The 21,885-nt window shown below is 45.8% G+C and overlaps 1 protein-coding gene across 1 annotated transcript in view; it reads left to right on the top strand.

Annotated features, from left to right (window-relative positions):
* Positions 1-21,885, top strand: part of Smad9 (SMAD family member 9) — a 40,072-nt gene that overhangs the window by 3,943 nt on the left and 14,244 nt on the right. The window contains exon 2 of the mRNA XM_005343983.3: positions 21,029-21,646. Coding sequence (XP_005344040.1) covers positions 21,235-21,646 — 412 coding nt within the window. The 5' untranslated portion in view covers positions 21,029-21,234. The remainder of the gene's footprint in view (positions 1-21,028; positions 21,647-21,885) is intronic.

Here is a 21,885-nt window from a genome sequence, read left to right on the forward strand (position 1 = left end):
GCCAGGACAGGCTCCAAAGCTACAGAGAAACCCTGTCTTGGAAAAAACTACAAAAAAAAAAAAATCCAGGTTTTAATACAATACAACCACTAATATAAAACTCTAATATGATTTTAACGAAAAATTGCCAACACAATCCACTGTTGGCCCCTCCCTCCAAAGCCACATCAAAATTGCCAGTGTCTTAGTGGGTATTTGATTGGAGCTTTGGCCTTGTTAGAACTGGATGCTAAAGGGCCTTTAATATCCACCAAGTTCTGATCAGCAAACCCAAACAGTTACTGCACGGCCGTGGGAGAACAGGAATCTGCTTAAATGTCGGGACTAAAAGACACATTTAATTGTACGTTTTTAATTGGAAAGCCCCAATTAACTCCCAGTCAACTTCACACGAATCCAAGAGAGTGTGCATTTTAAAATTTAAATCCAGTTTGCTGTGAATCAGAGGTCCTGGATATTGAGAGAGGGATTGTGAATGTGCCCAGGACGAGAGCTGCAGCTCTTCAGAGGTTGCGACAGGGAAAGCCGTGTGCTTCTCTGCCCTTGTTCTGAAGCCCATATTTAGTTTAAAGAGAATGAGTGTAACCCACGAGATAAATGCCAAGGTGATTTACATAGCTCTGTTGTTTTTCTAATCATTTTGAGTTGCCAATAAAAATGTTAAATATGAAATTTTCTCTCTCTCTCCTCTCTCTCTCTCTCTCTCTCTCCTCTCTGTTTGCCTCTCCTCCCCTCTCCATCAAATTCACTGTGTTTTTTTTCTTTTCGTCTGTTTCCCTCTCTGCCTCACTCTCTCTGCCTTGCTTTCTTCTCTTCTCTGTCTCCCATCTGTTTTTGTCTCTCTTCCCCCTCTGCCTCCCTCCCTCTCCCATATCCCTCTCTCTCAGTTATTTGAGAATTTCATACATGTGATTCGATCATATCCATCCCTCCCCAGCCCTGCTCAGACCCCCCACCTCCTCTCTACCCACCCAACTTTGTGTCCTCTTTGTCTTTTTAGCCCATCGTCTCCAGTTTGTGCTGGACCCGTGGCCTCCACTGGAGTGGATGGACCGATGGAGGGCCACACCTTTAAAGAAAACTCACTGGTCCTCTCCTGAATCTGTGTATCAGCTGCCAATCAAGATCTGCTCAGCTAGGGATGGGACTTCACGCCCCCTTCTCCTTTCCATGCAGGGATTTTTTTTTTTTTTTAAATAGTGTTTTGCCATGTGTCCCAGGCTGGCCTCACATTTACAGTGATCCTCCTGCCTCAGCCTTTCAAGTGTGTGCCACCAGATAAGGCTGAAGTGTGGTTAGCATCTGATCACTTACAAGACCGTAAGTTCCGGTGACTGTTCACAGGGGGTTTGGAGATGGTGGCCTTAGGGACACTAACGGAACAAGGGCTTAAACTTACTGATTCAGAAAGGGCTTTCTAGACAGAGGGGATCTTTTGCCTCCAAACCCAGCCTTCATCCGTAGACTATCTCCCTCTACGCGGCCTAGTGCTTTTGCCTTGAATCCCCCCGAAGCCTGTTCTGGGCTGAGTTGCATATGTGTTTTGTGCGCTGTGGAGAGTGCAGAGCAGATGTGCAGAACTTTCTTACGGCATGCTTATGTGTGACGCATGTTCCACTGAAGCCTTGTTTCTTACACTGCGGGAGCTAATGTTGTCTGCCTGCTGCAGCGCCATCCTTCAGAAAACAATGACGACCCAGGCGAGGATTCGGAGTCTACCTATTTTCTGCTTTGTGCTAGGATATTTGGCCTCTCTCATTCATACTTCATTATAAATTAATGAGTTCATCTTTTTGTTTGCTGAGACTTAGTGAGGAATGAGTTGGCATTTAGGGGGAGCAGGGAAAGGGCAGGTAATTTTAAAGCTAGGACGCACGTACAGTCGGGGCAGTGTGAGGCTTAAAAGGGTAGGGAGGCGAGGCTCTAGAAGTAGATTGTTAGGTGTTTGGCTTGGCATTAGCAGAGTACAAGGTCCCTGGGTCACAGCAGGGTCTTAGACTGGCCGAGGAAATACCTCAATAACTATCTGGCCTGTTGGATGTCACAGAACGTATTTGTAAGGGGGATGGATCACCAGGAGTGATGAGTGGCAATGGCAGGGAAGACAGTGCGGAGCCCAAACCAGCAGCCGTGAAAAAGGACCACGAGAGAGTGTGCCACGTGCGCAAGATTTTTGGTCCCACGAGCCTGTCTCTTGACTTGTTTTTGTCACCCTTCTCTGTTGTCTAGTGGCAGCTGAGCTTCATTCTCAGGAGTGTGAATTGGCTCAGGCGTTGCCATATATATACAAAGCTCTGAGGACCTGAATGCTTCCCTATGGCCTATTGACTAATCGCGTGTTTGCTCAAACTGGCCACCAGGTGCTGGCTGTGTTTGTGAACAGCTGGCGCCTGAGTGTTCAAGAGATGTGGCCGCCTCGTTGCTTTTTATTGTGATTATATCTAAGCCACTGGTAAAATATTCTGTATAAATGGTCTGGTTTTTGAAAAAAAAAAAACAGATTTTTTTTTTGTGTTGATTTTTAAATGTGAGGATTTTGTAAATGCAGCTTCCGCATGCCTGCCTGTGGGGTGGGGAGGTAGTGTGCTTCTGCATGCCAGTGTGTGGGGTGGGGGGTAGTGTTGATACTTTTCAACTTCATTTACCCTATAACTACTGAATCCAAATTGCTTATGAGACACCGCCCCGCCCCCAACCAGGCAGGGGATGGGGACATTCCACAAAATAAGAAACAACATAATAAATAAAATGCTGGACTCTACAGATAAGTTCACAAGGAGCGAAGGAGAGCAGAAAGGCAGATGCCAGGATGGTACTCCAGGGACCCAGAGTGGAGACCAGGCCTGAGCTAGGACCTGGTCAAAGAGGCCTTATTTCTGTCAATCAGTCAATCAATCAATCAATCAATCAATCATCTGTCTGTCTGTCTATCAGTTAAATCATCTATCTATCTATCTATCTACGCAGTGGGCAGCAGTCAATGTCGAGATGTAAGAATTATCAAAGTGCTGAGAATAAGGGACTGAGGGCTCAGCTCTGAGCAGTACATCCATATTTAATCCCCTACCTTACCGCACCAAGACTCAGGGACTATCATGGAGAGAATCTAAAATCATAGGATGGGGCAGAGTGCTGTAAAAATCTCGTTTTCTAGAAATGGCGTGACTGTTGGACTCAGGAGCTCACAGTGTCTGCGGTGCACAAGAAGGTCAAACCCATTGAAATCCCAGCGAGGATAGAGTAGATGATCTCAGAGCCCCGGCTCTTACTAAAGAGCTACAGGCAGTGGATAGTTCCTGAGGGAAGGAGAATTGTTCATTTTAGGGAATGTGGCCACTCCTGGATTCCCATGCTCCAGTGAATGACCCCACATCCATGAACTTGTGGGCAGCACTAGCAGCGTTTAGTGGGTTATGTTAAAAAGATCCAGAGTTGGAAAGGGGATATGTTATGAGGCATGTTGGAGGGGAAGTGGAGGGCATATGTGATCTTATTCCTTTGTCTCTATGTGTGAAATTACAAGAATAAAGAAAATGTTAAGGATAGTAACAGGGCTGAAGAGAAGGCTCAGTGGTTAAGAGCTCTGGCTGCTCTTAACCAAGGACCTGGTTTCAATTCCCAGCATCCACTTGGCAGCTCAAAACTCATCAGTAACTCTAGTTTCAGGGTATCTGATGCCCTCTTCTGGATTCTGTGGGCACTGCATGCCTGTGGTGCACAGATATACAAGCAGGCCAACATTCACACACATAAAGTACAAATAAACAAATATTGTTATAATCCCATTCAGTGAAATTCATTAATGCCCTGTCCAGTTGCGGTCTGTTTGGATTTCTTTCTATATTTCTCTGGTAGAACTTCATTGCTGTGTATATGAGTTCTCAGCCCCTCAAGGTTTGAGGATATAGATACGAGTAAACTAGAAGGTAGAAATCCCTGTGAGAATGTCAGGACTCTGAGGCAGGGGCATGGTGTGGTTCACTGCTTCTTTCTGGAGGTCACTATGGTTTGTTGCTGTGACCTCTACACTCTCAAGAGTGAGTTTGAATATCCTGCAGGGAGGTTTGAAACCACTCCAGGCGTCTGGCCAGGCGTCTCTGCTGACAGCTGGAAAAGTCTTTTCGTCTGTGCCCATAGATGCTTCCTAGTCGGCCTCCTTGGGATGACTAAAAGATTGCAGAGTTTAGGAACTACATCTCATCTTGAGCCCCTCAGCCCTCGTAGAGGCGCAGGTCATCCTTGATCGCCCAAGTTTAGGTTCTGCCTTCATCTCCCTTCCTCATCTTTCCTAGTGGCTTAGGGGTGTGGGCTGTAGTGGGGAAAAGGGTACAGGGATTCAGGGCTAATCCTTAGACAAGGAAGAGCTATTTAAATTTAACCTGTGGGCAAAACCAGAACATTCAAGGGGTTGGACTAGGAAGGCTACCTAGGGGGACAGGGAAGACCGTTTGAGGTGATGTCACGTTTCTGAGGGCCATACGGACACTAGCGGGTCAGGTGTTCTGACAGTGGTACGCCACCACTTCTGAGCTTCCCAGGATAGCGTCCATCACATGGTTTATTAGTGAGTCGTTTGTTTGAGTCAACACGTCACGCTGATGCCAGGCTGGTCTTGAAATCGCTGTCTTCCTGTTTCAGACTCCCAAGCGCTAGGATTCTAGGCACATACTATCTCATGTGAGTTATTAATGATTCCATCACCCTTTAGGCGGCCAGGAAACTCAACATACACACATATGCATCTTTTTAAAGACATTAAAAATCCTATTTATAGCCATTTAAGCCTTTACAATGATTCATTTTCAAGTTAGTATTCTGTATAATACCTCTTGAAACAGATAAAGTATTAAATGCAAATGCCCAAAAGTAATTGTATGTGTTATGTAAGTTTGCCTTTTAAAGAAATTTATTGTATGAAACTAGCAAAGCCACAAGTTTTAGGGTGGACACTGTACTGATTACATGAGATTTAATGAAGCAATGGTTCGTGTCATTGATAAAAGTGGACTTGGATTTTCACACCCCACATGCCAGGTGGCATGGTGATGACTTTGAGGAGACTCCCAGCCTTTAACAAAGACAGGGGTGAAGATGCTGTGGGAACCCAGTGGGTAGGAGGTAAGCTCGCTGCTGCTGCTGCTGCTGCTGCTGCTGCTGCTGCCGCAGCCTCCGCCGCCGCCACCTGAAGGGCACTGGGGAGGATTTCCAGGAAGTCAGCTTCCTGAAGGAGGAGCAGAGGGTGCCAAGAGGCCAGAAGAGCTTTCGAAGATAAAAAACATCAGTGCACGCTCAGCTTCACTGTGTTTGTTAGAAAATACGTAAAGTAGATAGTTCAGAGTAAAGATCGGGGGTGGGGGGCAATCAGTGCAAACATAGCCCGTTCAATCCCAACCTAAAGAAACAATGGTGATCCCGTTGTGCTGTCAAGGCGCAGCAAAGGGTCATGTGGTCTGCAGGCAGTGCTGCTGTGGATGAGAATGGAATCCAGACATTAGGAGGATGCAGGAACAGTTGCACGGGACATCGGGATTTGGTGCCCTCCTGAATGTGGGGTCGGGGAAAGGAAGACAGTGTGGTTTGCACATGAGTGACCGGGACTTACTGGCTCCACACGTGTTCCAGCTCAACACCTGGCAAAGGGTGGCCAATTTCCAGCAGCAGCACACTTCGTACCCGGCCCCTGCAAGAGAATCTCCGCTTCCTCTCTCAGTCTACTGCTCAGCAGGCTTAGAGGTCACCAGACAACTTCATTAAACTGAGCATTAAAATAATCGCAGTACCTATATAAGTAAAAACAAAGAAAAATTTATTTATTTATTTTGATTTTTCAGGACAGGGTTTCTCTGTAGCTTTGGAGCCTGTCCTGGAACTAGCTCTTGTAGACCGGGCTGGTCTTGAACTCACAAAGTTCCTGATGCCTCTGCCTCCCGAGTGCTGAATTAAAGGCATGAGCCACCACCTCCCGGCTAAAGTGTGTTTTTAAATGAGCTTCAAATGTTCTTGTACTTAATATTGTAGTGTAATGTAAATTGGGTTGAACCCATAATTATATTCCGGTGGTCAGCTCTGTTGTCCTATTTCAGGAGAGATATAGAGTCAGTTTTAAGAAAGAATGAAGTTCAGACTGTGTGGATCTTCCCATGATGTTTTAGAGGTTCTGGAATATTATTGGCAACTGTAACCACCAAACTATTACTCCAAGAAGAAATGTGTATTTCTGCCCCACCCCCCCCCCCCGCCCGAATACATAGAGTTGTCTTAGGGATGTTTTTAGTATATTATTTTAACTGGAAAACATTTTAAAAAGATTTATTTTTTATGTGTATGACAGTTTGCTTACATGTATGTCTGTGCACCACATGCATGCAGTTCCTATGGAGACAAGAAGAGGGCACTGGCGCCCCCGGAACAGGAGTTATGGACAGTTTGAGCTGACAGGTGGATGCTGGGAACAGAGCCTAAGGCCTCCGCCAGAGCCATCTTTCCAACCCTGGTTGAAATTCTAGAGTTTGCATCATAAGGCAAACTGATACGGAGAAGAAAAGACTGAGCATTATTGGCTGAGACTGTAGAAAGTTGCTGCCAGTCGGTTCTGAGATAGAAAGCAGGTCTCGTTAAAAAAAAATGACTCTAAAAAAAAAATGACTCTCTCTAGGGTTCAGTGCGCAATTCCTCCTTCCCTCGGTGTTGAAGCAAATGTTATTTTTAAAACGGTACTTTGCTCTAAACCCCAAACCACCGCCCTCAGAGGAAATTGATATGTTTACATGAATCTGCATTTGTGGAGGAAAGGCTCTGAAGGGCAGGCAGAGAGCCAGGGCTCCTGAGCCGGGCTGTCCTTCAGAGAGCAGCTTTGAGAGAGATTAGCCCGCAGGACCGGTTATCTAGAAGATTCCTCAGCATTTTACGTCACTGGCTATTCAGATTTCTATGAAAACATGACACATTATTTTACAATAATTAATATTGATTAAAAACCATTTCTAATTCTGGCAGAGAAAGGGAGAGAAAAGACCTTGAAGGGTAACAGAGCATATCGTTTGACACTTGGAACAGACTCTTTCTTTTTCATGATAAAAAAAATATATACGTTTACTATTTAACCATTTTTGAGTTTAAACTTGGTGGCCTTAAGCATACTCATACAGTGAACCCGTCGCCACTGCCCATCTTCAGAACTAAAGTTTCTTCTCAAACTAAACTTCAATGCCCGTTGAGCAGCGGCTCCTATTCCCCTTCCGTCCCCCTTGGGTCACCTCCCTTCTGTGTACTGTGTTGTTGAATCTGTAGATATTCCACACGGGGTTGACTCCTTAGCATCCTTTGTGTCTGCTTCACATCACTAAGCAGTGTCTCCAAGGCTCAGCCACATTGCACAGTTTGCCTCTTCCCTGCTTGTGAATATGAATACCTCCGGGGTGTGCACCACCTCTGTTTACCCGTTCGTCTCTTGATGGACATTCATTGGTTTCCACCTCGCAGCCATTGTGAATCCAACTGCCATGAACTCCAAGTGCTTGCTTTTGACTTAGGGTGCACACCTAGGATCGGTTGTCATATGGTAACTCTGTGAACAAGGCTAAGCTTGTCTGTGATAGCCAAGTTGTTTTCCATTCCTACCCACAGGGCTGAAGCCTCTGAGCCCCAGCTCACTTGGGCACTTTCCATTTTGTTGGTAGTGGCAGTTCTGACAGGGGGAAGCCACCCCTTTCTGTGTTTTAATTGTGTCTTCCCAGTGATGCTCATGCATCTTGGGCTCATTTGTCACCTTGTATCCTCCTCGAACAAATGTGTATTTAGAGCTAGGAGTGATGGGCGAAGGGACCGGCCAAGTTCCAGTTACCTGAGAGGCTGAAGGGTCATTTAAATCTATGAGTTCAAGGCCAGCCTAGTCAACAAAAGACTCTGATTCAAAAGAAAACAAGGAAGGAAGGGGGAGGGGAAGAAGGGAAGGGAAATAAATGTGTAAGTGCTTTCTCCACTTTTGCTTTGTTTTTTTTTTTCTTTTTTCTAGACAAGGTCTCACCGTGTAGCCCTGACTGTCCTGGAATGCTCTTTTTTTTAAAAAAATATTTATTTATTTATTATGTATACAATATTCTGTCTGTGTGTATGTCCACAAGAGGGCACCAGACCTCATTCCAGATGGTTGTGAGCCACCATGTGGTTGCTGGGAATTGAACTCAGGACCTTTGGAAGAGCAGGCAATGCTCTTAACCACTGAGCCATCTCTCCAGCCCCCTGGAATGCTCTTTGTAGACTAGTCTGGCCTTGGATTCACAGACTGCCTCTCTTCCGGGCAGCAGCAAGAATTTTTAAAACCTGGTTTGATTTCTTCTTGTGAAGTATTGATATATTGGGTAGTTTTTCTGAAAGTCCAATTGAAAACACCCCCAAACCCAAAGACAGCCAAAAATAAATATCAGACATAATTAAGTAGGACCATTAGCAGTGATAGATTTTGGAAAGAATAGGTTAAGGGGGGGGCAGTAATAAGAGTAAGGTTGAGGGGCTGGAGAGATGGCTCAGTGGTTAAGAGCATTGCCTACTCTTCCAAAGGTCCTGAGTTCAATTCCCAGCAACCACATGGTGGCTCACAACCATCTGCAATGAGGTCTGGTGCCCTCTTCTGGCCTGCAGACATATACACACAGACAGAATATTGTATACATAATAAATAAATAAATAAAAGTAAGGTTGAACCAACTGCCATTGAAGAATAAGTCTCTATGAGGGCTTCCTCAGCTCGACTCTGTTGACTGTTAGATCCAGATCATTCCTGTTTAGGGGCTGTCCTCTGCATTATAGAGCATTTAATAGGATCCTTGGCTTCCAGCCAGTAGACAGATCCCGGGGACAGCTTCCTTCCCTAGCTGTGACAACTAAGATGTCTTCAGCTTCCAGCTCTCCCCTCAGAAGCAAAACAAAACCCAAAACAACAACAACAACAACAACAACAACAACAACAAACTGTTGTCTTCCCTCCTTAGGAACGGAGACACGTGTGGTGAGAGGAGCTGGGTTATCATAGCAGCTGGCAACGAAGGTGTCCAAACAAGGGGCTCCAGTGTAAAGAATATGCCAGAACCAGCCGTTAATATTTTTGAGCATCCGTTGTGTCTTGACACCAACAGTTGGTGTTGTCATTACGTCAGTGATTATGTACATGGGTTGAATGCTACCGGTGGGTAAGATAATCACTGCCCATAAAAAGCTTGACACCGGAATGTGTGCAGGATACACAGCATCTGGGAATGCCACAAAGGCTTGTGATATCTGAGCTGGCTTGGAAGGGTGTCCATTGCAGTGGGTTTCGCAGACACTCACTGACATTTAGTTGTTGAGAGGAAGATCAAACCTGAAGCAACGTTCTGTGCACAAGCGACTCAGAGTCTCCGGCTGAGGTGATCGCATGGGACGATTATACATTTCCCTGAGGATTAAGTAGAGTGGTTAGTGCCGGTAATCCCGGAATAACGCAATTTAGAGAATGTGTGTACACTTCATACATTGTTTGAAATCGTCACCAGGGCCATGCGGTGCAGAGAGGCTTCCCATCACTGTCTGATCCCTGCCTGGTTATGTAGACGACGCATTGATGATTTGCAAAGTTGTGCAGTAAGAGACACGTTTGCATCCTCTGGTCAGCAATTTCTTTATTGCCCTGAAGTAGCTGTGTTGGAATGGAACCTAGAAACAGATGGGACCATATGGCTCCATTTGTGGGGTGGCAATAGATTGCTTAATGTCACAGCAGCAATGTTTGCTGTTATGAAAAAAAAAAACTACAGTTGTTCAGTGGCAGTTTTCATAAAAGATGTAAATTATTAATGACACGTGTCAGACTGCCAAAATTATTTACATTTGAAATTCTCTGCGCCGAGAAACACATGCATAAAGACTGCAGATGAATGCATTGCAGCTCACCACGGGCAGCCGCCGCCCTTTCCTAACTGGAGTCTGTTCTTTTGAGCAACAGCAGGGTTCAGTCACTGACTGGCTATTGAGTTCAACTGAAACTGACGAAAAGTGTTTACTGAAAATTCCGTTCAGATTTTTTTTTTTCAAAAGGTCATGCTAGTACTTGTATGTTTTCTGATAGGGCTGTTCTTTGGACTCCTTAATGTGCAAAGCTCAAGGCTTCATTTGGTGACAGATCTACGTAGGGAAAACTTTTCTTCCCGCATGCTGACTACCTTTCTAGATGTCCTAGATTCGTGGATGTCTTCCTGGTAAGGGGTCATGGGTCAGCCATGACTTATTTTGGAAAGTAGTGGCCCTTCTTTGTCCTGGATGTCTCCAGCAAGAATGAAACACTTCAAGCCTAATCTTTCAAGTCAGTGGTACAATCAAGCCTCATTATTTAGTATACACACACACACACACACACACACACACACACACACACACACACTACTGCTATCACCATCCTCAACCAAACCTCTTTTACACCCCGCCCTTCTCGCTGTGCTAAACTGGCTTGAGGAGGTACAGAGCACACTCTCATTGCTTCATTTTTGTTTTGTTTTGCTTTTTAATTTCTTGAATTCTTTACAGAAGGCGAGAGTGTCAAGAACGGGTTGTCTGCGTGGCAGGAATGCGGTGGGTGCAGGGAAGAGCAGGCAAGGATGAACTTAACAGGCAGAAGCCTTAGGGTGGTAGTTGGTGCCCTTTTAGCTACACTGTTACCTCTGTTTCCGAAGAGATCCACTTGAGAAAACTGGCAGCCTGGAGGTGTCCGTCCCAGCTCTGGTCTGGGGAGTCAGGAAAGCTGTCCTTTGGGTGCCAGTTATAGACTGTGGGTACTCACAGGCTGAGAACAGTAAGGAAAAACCATTATTACTGAGCTGGCACAGAAGTCTAGATCTGGAGTTAGTCAAATTCTCTTCAATGTGATATAACCCCTTACAGAACCATAGAGAAGGACTGGCTTGTAGCTGCTGATGGCTGAGGTTCCGGTCCATGGAGGCAGAAAGAGCTGGTGATGGCTGAGGCTCTGGTCCATGGAGGCAGAAAGGGCTGGTGATGGCTGAGGATCTGGTCCATGGAGGCAGAAAGAGCTGGTGATGGCTGAGGATCTGGTCCATGGAGGCAGAAAGAGCTGGTGATGGCTGAGGCTCTGGTCCATGGAGGCAGAAAGGGCTGGTTCATCACAGCTGCTCACATCATGGCTCTCAGGAAGCAGAGAGACAGAGCCTCAGCTAAAGAGCTCCTCTTTTTTCTTCTTTAATCCCATCTATGCCCCAACATGGAATGGTGCCACCACTCCGTGTGAGCATCCCTTGCTTTGCCAGTTCTCTCTGGATCCACCTCACAGACATGCCCAGACACGTGCTTTATTGATAGCCAGAGCACTTCTCCGTCCATTTAAGTTGAGAATCAAGATTAGTCATCTCAGATTCTCTTCACTGCCACCTATATTTCAAATAACCAATAAAAGTTAAGCCTAACAGCATGACTCCCCCTCCCCACATGGAACCACTTAATAGGGCCATAAGTGGACCTGATGTCTGGATTATATTTTAATGTAATATTAAAAGCTTTGGAGTTTTACTGTATAGAAAATGCAGACATGATTCCTAGTTCTCAGTGGGGTTAATGAATGAAGTGCTATGAATTACTTCAAAAGGCTTCAGAGATAATTTTATGGGATTTTAATAAATAATAGTATATATTTGCTTCCCAAGAAATGTGTATTAGTGTGTACCTACATGCATGTATATGTAACATATACATGTAATGCCCATAGAGACCAGAAGAGGGCATCATATCCTAGGGAACTGGAGTTCCAGATGGTTGTGAGCAGACATGTGGGTGCTGGGAAATAAAGCTGCCCTCTGCAAGATAAGCAAGTGCTCTGAATGGCTGAGCCATCCTTTCAGCTCCAGCAACACCTTTGATGGTACCATGCCAGGCAAAACAGCCGCTCATTCTTTGAGGTACTTATTTTTCTCAGAAGACCAAAGTGGGAAAGAAATGAAGTTAAGTAAAATTTTACTATGTTTATGTGACTTCTGTTTTGACCGAAAAAAAAAAAAAAGAAGAAAAGAAAAAGGTCCTGAATTTTAAAAAATTGTTTATTTTATTTTGTTAAATCTCTGTCCTCTGTATTGTGGAACCATGCTCCATGTTTGGGCTGAACCACAGAGAGAAGGGAAATGGGGTAGTAGGAAGAGAAAGCAAAGTGTACATGTTTGCATTAGAGGGAAGCTCAGCTGCTCATAAACATTCAAGACTGCAGAACAGAACGCAGTCTGTCTGGGCCCACCTACAGTGAGGAAAAAGTTGAGTTGCCCATGAAACCAGCCTTAGTATCTACTGAAAGAATGACAGAGGTCTGCTTTCACATTTGAACTAAGATACTCTGCACGGGCATCATCTGATATTTAGAGTAATACAGCTTGTCTTGTTTCTGGAAGCCATGCTGGCAACAATTTTTACAAGGGGCTCATTGACTCCAGCAGTAAAATAATACTGCCTGCTTACACAAAAGCTAGAACAGTTGTAAAGTTCTCGGAGCTGTAAGGGTGGTGGTGTTTTGATGGGCAAAGCGGTTATAATATAAAGTGTCTTCAGCACTAATTTGATTTGTTCTGCAGTCTGCTGACAATGGTCCTTCAGGACCCAAGGACAATATCCAGGCGGTAAGATGGACACTGTGTATTTTCAAGGTTAAAAATTATATTTTGAAAGTAAAATGAGATCTCCTAATTCTTCTAACGGGCTTGCATTGATATGAAACAAAAAATTAAATACCGCTTTGACAGTTAAAGTATGAAGTCTATTGTCAACTCAAAGGGCAGTAAAGACCTAGGAAGTCTATTGCCAACTCAAATGGCAGTATGGAAAGAAAGACCTAGGTAAGCATTTGTTGGATGGAAGGATATTTTATCTCTCAAAAAGCTGAATGGGAAACTGGTTTGGGGAGATGGACTCATACTTTTACACTCATTATGACTCACTTTGTAAGATAAATAATCTTTCCCGAGTTTATATTTGTGGTAAACCCAGATTTTCATGGGTTAGATTTGCTTGGAGTCAAGACACCTTCTGTTGCATAAGATCTGGTTTATTCTTCTTGGGGTTGCTAAGGTCCAGAATTTTTTCTAGGGCAATAGTTATTCACGAGTTTATAAACAATGAAGTAAAAATAGATTTCTAAGGGCCTCGAATTTGCAATTCATCGATCATTCATGTAGAAATACTTGGCCTGACTGCTTGCTGCTCTTGAGAATGTGGGATGTTTCCTAAACATGCTAAGAGTTATGGATATACCAGGGGGAGACAAAGACCTGCATTGTCAGGAATGTGAAGCCTATAAATTCGCTTGCATGTGAAATTTTCATCAACACACTCTATTATAAATCAAGTAGTACTTTTGAATCAGGTTTGAGTTAAGAGCCCCTGTCTGGGTTCTGCTATGAGTTAAAGGCATTGTGTTATTCTTCTGTTGAGTTTGGGCTATTTTGCTAAAAATTTCACGTGTGTGTGTGTGTGTATGCATGTGGACACCGTGTCCACTTTATTTTATATGTATGAATGTTCTGCCTTAATGTATGTAAGTGCCCTTGTGAGTTGCCAGTTTCCATGGAGGCCAAAAGAGGGCATCAGATACCCTGGAACTGGAGTTACAGATGGCTGTGAGCCTCTATGCAGGTGTTGGGAACTGAACCTGGAGCCTCTATAAGAGCAACAAGTGCTTTTAGCTGCTGACCCACCTCTCCAGCTCTCTTACCTTCTCACTGAATCTGGCTCACTAATTTAGCTGGGCTGACTAGTACGCCAGCGTGCTGACATTTTATGCGCTCTCTGGGGATCAGATCCTTCAAGGCAAGCACTTTACCACTGAGCCTCCGCCTGGGCCATGTTTCATTAGGTTATGGATAGGTGAGCATTCTTGAGACATGCTCTGTCTCTGTGTAAGATGCTTGCTATCCTTGAGACATGCTCTGTCTCTGTGTAAGATGCTTGCTACCCATGATAGCCTCCTTCACACGTCTTACCTTGGGAAGGAAGGAAGCGTGAAGCCATACTTTTGAGAAAATAGAATATATTTTTAAGGATTTGAGAGATCTAGTCTTACAGGTTTTCTTTTGGGTGTGTGCCTATGCATCCGTGTGTATGTGTGTCTGTGTGGGGAAGTGTGCATGTATATGTGTGTATATGTTTGTGGAAGCTCAGGTGGACATCAGGTATCTTCCTTGATTGCTCTTTGAGACAAGGTATCTCCTGGGCGGTGATGGCACACGCCTTTAATCTCAGCACTTGTGTGGCAGAGACAGGTAGATTTCTGTGAGTTCGAAATTAGCCTGGCCCACAAAGCAAGTGCCAGGACAGCTAGGACTATTATACAGAGAAACCCGATCTCAAAAAACAAGAACAAACAAACAAAAAAAATAAACAAAAACAAACAAACAAAAAAAGAGACAAGGTTTCTCAGTTAACCTGAACATCACAGAACGACTAGTCTGTGCAGTGGGCTCCAAGGATCTTCCTGTTTCTGCTCCCCCAGCATTGGGGTCACAGGTTTATGCCGCTCTTCCAGCTTTTGTACAGGTGCTGGGGATTGGTCTGAGGTAGGATCTCTGGCTTGCTAGGCAAGCACTTTGCCAACTGAACTTTGCCTCTCTCCGCTCCCCACTCCTCTTAACCAAGCTGGAGCTCAAATCCAGGGCCATACCCAAACTAAGTCGGCGTCCTACCTGTTCTGCCGAATTGTGCCCTCTTCTCTCTGGTCTTAACAAGAGCTGGATTAAGATCTGTGGGCTCCCAGTGCAACTAATCAGACGCCCCTTCAGGAAGTGCATGGGAGGGGCAGGACGAGAATCAACATTGATTAATAAAAAGTCTATTCAGGAAGAGGTCCAAGGATGGATTTTCTTCGGGAGCTCAATTGGCGCTTTGAGAAACCAAGGGCAAAGCACTCCCTGGCTTTCTGCACACCTTAGTCTCTACTGGGCCTTTTTCCAAGCAGGGAGAGATTTTCCAGCTAATAGAAAATGCGGGATGTAAGGTCTTCTACCCTTCCTCCCCAGCCTCCTTTTCTTTCCCGAGACTAGGAACACTGTTGGATTCTCTTGTATGTCCTAGCCCCTCTCTCCAGCTGTTCTATGAACACGGTGCCCTATTGCCCTTCCTGACTTCTTAGGGTGCTTCATGTGCAAATGCCGAGTGGCAGGCTCATCACAAAAATATATTTAAGAGTGTTGTGTTTTTCTTTTCCACCTGAGAGCCCTGCGTGTTTTAGGAGAAAGAGTGGCTGGTTTATATTTGATAGTCAGTGGCAGGGATGTGAGACTCATCAGTGCTGAGTGCCAGCCTGAATGTGGTGTTTCTTTATATGCCAAGCCCCCACCAGCCTTCCCAGTTCTCCAATCTTCTCAGCCCCCCAGTTCTCCAATTCCCCTAGCCCTCAGTTCTCCCCTACCCCTAGCCCCCAGCTTCCCCAGCCTTCCCAGACCCCCCAAGTCCCTAGCTCCCCCCAGCCTTCCCCTACCTTGTGCCATAAAAAGGAGGAGCCACTCATGTAGGGCCCAGACTTGGGATCAGGCAGAGAACTTGGGTTTTTTTTTTTCTTTTGTTTGTTTGTTTGTTTTTGCCATTCCTCCATGTCTGTGTGAGGTCCTATGAAAGCCCCTTTCTTGAAGAAAGACAAGGCACAGTGCATGGATCCTGCCTGCCTGCTGTTGCTGCCCTGTGAGGCCCTCACGTCTTCCTCTGCAGCTCTGTTGGTCACTCCCTGCTTCTGTCACATCCTCTCCACCTGCACATCGGTATCCAGTGGGACCACTCAAACTTGAGTCGGGGCATTTATCTCCCTTGCTATTTAAGGCCATCAGGCAGCTTTTCCTGCCGAGAGTATGCCTGTTTTCTGCAGCTGCTTTCACGCTCCAGCCTGGGATGTCTCAGCAGCCCCCAAACCCACTCTCAGGCTTTCTGAGAAAGTCCCCCACCCCACTGTGACACACCCTTGGCATTCTTGCCTTCAGTGCTCATGCCTTTGGCTTGTTGGCTATCAGTGTGTTATCAGCAGGTCCACACAGGTCCCTGGCACCTTTGTCAACACCACTGTGTTTTCTGCGCCGTATTTCATGGTTTGACAATATCATTCGATAGTCAAGCAAATGTCTGAGCTCCAGAAGGCCAAGGGCCATGTCTTCTGGGCATTCAGCAGGCTTTCAGAATAGAGGATCCGTTGAGACAGATGAGGGACTGAGTGGGAGCTGACAACAGCCTCGCTGTCCCTGGCTTGTTACTTCTTCCTTTACTTATTTATTTGTCTGTCTGTCTGTCTGTTTACTATTCTCTCACGCATTCCATCCCTCCCTTTGCTCCCCCTCCCTCCACTGCTTCCAGCCCCCTTAGAATCACAGCTTATGGGGACTGACCGAGCCATTGAGCCACTGCAGGGATGCGGGGGAGGGGAGCTTCCATTTTTCCTTCCTTCAGCCCGATCCTTTCTCCTTTGACTTCTGTTTCAGTCCAGCTCGGGCCAAGACTTGCATGCCGGTCTCCTGCGCTCTGTCTCGGCTTCTCAGGGGGGATATGCCCTTTGCGGCTTCACTCCCTGACCTTAGGAGTGCAAATCTGTTGCTGTAGCAAAAGCCTGGGTCCCACAGCAGGAATCCACGTGTGATGAAGAGTCCCCCACAACAATGCTCCCCGTGCACGCTGTCTTATGCCTTTCTCACACCCGCTTTGTTCTTGTCCTGTCCGCCCCGGTGTGTCACCGCAGCCAGCCTAAAAGCACTGCTGACTGCTGTGTTAACTTGTGTAAGATGCTCTGTGAAAACGATTTGATCAGCAGATTTGATCAGAGATCTACATGTGCGCAGTAAACTGTTTCTGAGAGCAGCTCTCAGTGCATCCTCAGCTCTGACCATGAGTAGAGAATCAAAACTGGTGTGTTTAAACATCTTTTGAAAGGAAACAATGATGCCCTGGAGTGACAGTCTCTGCACTGTGTCCTTGAGGAAGGGTTTCTCGAGGGTTCCACTGACATGGTCCTTTGGGATGATCTGGAGTCGTGGTCTGGTAGATCCATCTCAGGATTTTGAGACCTCATCTTTTCAGAGTTAAAAGACAGACTCTTGCAAGGTGGCCAGGTTAGTGCCAATAAAAGTCAGTAACCCACCAGGCGTGGTAGTGCACATCTTTAATCCCAGCACTTGGGAAGCAGAGGTAGGCGGATCTCTTGGAGGTCGATGCCAGCCTGGTCTACATAGCACGTTCCAGGGCAGCCAGAACCACACAGTGAGAGCGGGAACTGAGGCCTTTCCGGAGCTGTCCTGGCTTTGGTTTAGCAGTGACATCGCTCTCTTCCTTCTCATCGATGTCAGAATGCTTATTCCAGCAACAAGTCTAAAAGGTACTTCATTCGTTTGCTGTGTTCGTTGGACTCGGTAAAGATACTGTAACGACAAGCAATACTACTTGGCTTCCATTTGCTGTTATAGTCTGTACAAATGACCGTTGCAGTTTCTTCATGACCCAGGGGAGTGCTCTGTTCAGTTGTATGGCAGGCTGGACATTGATGCCATCAGACGGTCATGTGGTTTGGAGGCCACGATCAGTGATATTTAGCTTCTCCAACAGAGGAAATCTGTAGGGAGTCGGGTTGGTGCTGTTGAACCACACAGGCAGAGGGAACTGCGCGGGGGATGCTCCTGAGACGGCCAGCTCCTGATGAACAAGAGTCCCTTAGTTCTTCCTATGCTCTAGGAAAGGGAATGGAGTCACTTCACAGACTCCACACTGCTCCTCCTGGACAAACACAAACTATCAGATAGATAAGAACTTCAGCGTCCAAGAGATTCTAAACTTGATTAATTTTAACACGTTTCCTAGTAGCAAGACATCGGACATACAGCCAAGCAGAGAGGACAGTGTTTGAACCTCTGTGTATCCTGTGATTTAAATTTCAACACTCAGATAATTTCTGTTTTTCCCTTTTCCCTATCAGGAGGTCACAGTCGTGAATTTGGTGTCTATCCGTGTGAGATTCTTTATTTACTACTTCATGGTTTCTCATAATGCAAGGGTCTCTGCTTACTGGGATAGAAGCTGCCTCCCAGCCTTAAAATCTTTCTGGGGGGCCCTGTGTGACCTCTGTGATTATTGAAGTGCACTGAGGTCGGACTTGAAGCATCAAGGTGATGCTTCAGACCCGTAGTTCATCAATGAAGGATGACAGTCACCAAGAGTCACTCCAGGGAGACTTCAGACAGTCTGGGGGGAAACATGGTCTTTTCTAGCTTTTTGATTGTAAAGCGTAATAAAAAAAATATGAAGTTTATACTGTCGATGTGTACAGCTCCTAGACATATCCCTAAGAATGAGAGTCTTTAGTCATCTTACCCTTCACACCACAGGGCTCGCCTTCTCTGTGTTTGCCGCCTTACAATAGTTTATTTCCTTCCTTTGGTTCCACACAAGTTACTTTGCTCCAATAAATTGATTTCATTAGGTAGGAATCCACAGTTCAAAAACAAAAAGGCAAACCATCTCCACTGAAGAGAACTGTTATTTGTCCTTGAAGTAGAGGATTTTTCTTTTCTTTTCTTTGTTTTTTTTGTTGTTTTTTTTAGTGTGTTTAGTTAAATTCTGCTGAACACATTTATGAAAGGCTTTTCTTTACCACCGAACTTAAAGATTTATGCCACAACTTACTAATAACAAATCCCACATAAAACTAAGCAGAATCTTCATCTCTTCTCTGTCATGCTCCATCTCCCCCTTAAAGCCCCTGACCACTCCAACCGCTGCTGCAAGGCAGCCTGTCTAGATGGAGTAAACATAACTCCTACGTGGTGACTTGGCTCCACTTTATAAATTAAGCCACAAAGTCAACCTTTCAAAAGAAAATGGAGAGTAAGTCAAACTACCAAGTGAAAGAGAACAGCTTTGGAGACTTTCCTATCCCTTCAGCACAGTTTGCCCGGGACCATCCTAAAAAGGTCCTCATGAGGAGTGGCGCGTGTCAGCACTGCGTTCCTTGCACTGGGTGTCATCAGCTTCACCTAACCAGGCTGTCTTAGTGCTCTTTGGAGGTGCTAGTCCTGGCCACAGGAGCAGGGGATCACAGAGAACCTTTGTTCCAAAGGGTTTTAGGGTTTAGGGTGCAACGCAGCAGGAGTGTACTAGCCTAGCACGCAGTGGTCTTGCATTGCAAAATAAGATCATTTATGTAAGGAGACCCAGAAAGCTCCATCACCTTCTCCCAGGGATGCAAAGGAGAAAATGGCACTTAAAATGAGTTAAACGGGCAGGAGATTTTTCGAGCTATGCTGATTCTAGGAGACTCAAATGAGTCAGTTTGTTCCACACTGATCATGCGCAGTGATCAGTGGCCTCACTGCACATGACTGAGGTAATGGGCTTCTAAAATAGGGAAGGAGAAGGTTTTGGTTAGTGTGCCTCTCCCCCGGCTATTTCTAAGAAGAGCAAATGCAGTTGTAGCTCAGGCAATTTGAATGAAGGAATGTATCCTTTGGTGGGAGCATCAGGAGAGTCGATTTAGGACAGAGAAGCAAAAGCCGGTGTCATTTGTTGTTCATTTACTTGTATGAGGCTGTGACAGTCAGACAGTTCTCAAACTTCTTGGTCCATGGTGCCTTTCCACTTAAAAATTATGGATAAACTTTAGATTTTTTTTTTTTTGTGTGTGTGTGTTGGGGGCAGGTTACATCTGTTACATTTTCTTCCATTTTGGAAAGTAAAACAATTTTTGCAAAATTACTCATTTGCAGGCCAGCAAAGGGGTGCAGCGGGAAAAAGCATTTGCCGCAATGTTTGAAGATGGGAGTTCAACCTAGGTCGAGCATCCCACACGGTGGTAGAAGAGACGTGACTCAAAAATGGTTCTCTGATCTCTGTAGGCGTATCACCTCTCTCTCTCTCTCTCTCTCTCTCTCTCTCTCTCTCTCTCTCTCTCTCTCTTTCTGTGTGTGTCTCAGACACACACACAGAAAAAATAAATTTGATTTTAAAGTTATTGATTTATTAATATAAATACATCTTTTATGAAGACAATCTATTTTTTCATTTTATGTTTGTGTGTATGTGGGTGTTTTGCCTGTGTGTATGCCAGTGTGCACATATATGTAGTGCCCAAGGAAGCCAGAAGAGGGCAGCAGATCTTTGGACTTGGAGTTAAAAGTTGCTTGTGAGCAGCTGGGAATCAAACGCATGCAAGAGCAGCAAGTGCTCTTAACTGCTGAGTTACCTCTCCGGTCTCAAGGCAGGCATTTTAAAATAAATGCCATGTCTGAAAGATTGGCAGGAGGGCATTGTGTAGCTGTACAAATCTCTTGGATGCTGGTTTAATGGATGGCACCTGTGTTCTCGTTTCCACCTCCCCATACACCTGTCACGGCAGATCTGTTGTTTCGGCTGATGTGTGTAAAAAGAATTTAGTTTCTAGAGCTGTGCATTTGGAAAGGAAACCTGGAAGGGGTCTCAGGAAGCTGCAGTGCTTCCTGGGAACACACTCTGAGAACTGCTGTCTCAAAATACTATACAGTGAGATCTGTGCAATGGGGTTATTGGAGACCTCAGTGTCTTCCTTTTCGCTTGCAATTGCTTGTGTACATTTCCTGCAATGCAGGTGGACAACTTATGCAACTTGGAAATAAAGAAAGAGCACACATGCAGAGGGAGGGGCTGGGAGTCCTGGAAACCCAGGCACAGCCTACATTTAGTAGCTGAAGGAGCCACACCATTTCTTACCCAGGAAAGTGATTTGATGGGGATTGTATTTAGGAAAGAAAGAAATTGGTGTGGGAGAGAGCCTGAAGGAGAGAAGTCATATTGGGGCGACAGCCATGCTGGGGTGGACTATTAATGGAGAGAAAGAAACGACAGTAGAGACCAAGATCTGGCTGGGAGAAGGAAGAGGAGGGCAGGGTCAGCAAAGACTCGAAGGAGTTTCCAGGTTAAAACATTGGGAGGGTGCTTTGTCCCTTCTATCCTTCCTCACCTAGTCTGAAAATCACTCACATAGATCAAGAATGTTTGTCCTGTCTTTCAGAATCGGATCACTCACCCATCCAAGGGTTTTGGAGGAAGTCAGCCCACTTTCCAACTTTAATCTGTCCCCACCGCTTCCAGAAGAAAAGGCAAGCTTGTTCCTATGCCATCCATGGACAAGTGCTTGATGCTGATCCTCCCGGGGCCCTGCCAGCCTTGAAAGGCCTCAACCTCTTTCCGTGCGCAGCAGCCTGAGGTCGGCCTCCTATGCACCCCAGCACCCCCATCAGCTCCCTCTTCTCCTTCACCAGCCCGGCAGTCAAGAGGCTGCTGGGCTGGAAGCAGGGAGATGAAGAGGAGAAGTGGGCCGAGAAGGCCGTGGATTCTTTGGTGAAGAAGCTAAAGAAGAAGAAAGGAGCCATGGACGAGCTGGAGAGGGCGCTGAGCTGCCCGGGCCAGCCAAGCAAGTGTGTCACCATCCCCAGGTCTCTTGACGGGCGACTACAGGTGTCCCACCGCAAAGGGCTCCCCCATGTCATCTATTGCCGCGTGTGGCGCTGGCCAGACCTGCAGTCCCACCATGAGCTGAAGCCCCTGGAATGCTGTGAGTTCCCCTTCGGCTCCAAGCAGAAGGAGGTCTGCATCAACCCATACCATTACCGCCGAGTCGAGACGCCAGGTGGGTGCTTCCACTAGTCCCTGCTTGCTTGGAGGTCGAGATCATCACAGGTTCCCCGGGTATTGGAGCATCCACACAAAATGACCTTTGTATGGAGTGGGGGGGGGGCACTGAAGAAATGTTCCAAAATCATGCAGTCAGAAAATTATGACAGTCTTATACTAAGAGGCTTGTCAGCTTGCTAGGATTTTGAAAAATGCAGTTTTATTTGGACAGATTTAGCAGATCTAAGCCCTTCC

This window comes from Microtus ochrogaster, chromosome 1 (genome assembly GCF_000317375.1).
Source record: "Microtus ochrogaster isolate Prairie Vole_2 chromosome 1, MicOch1.0, whole genome shotgun sequence".
Taxonomy (NCBI): domain Eukaryota; kingdom Metazoa; phylum Chordata; class Mammalia; order Rodentia; family Cricetidae; genus Microtus; species Microtus ochrogaster.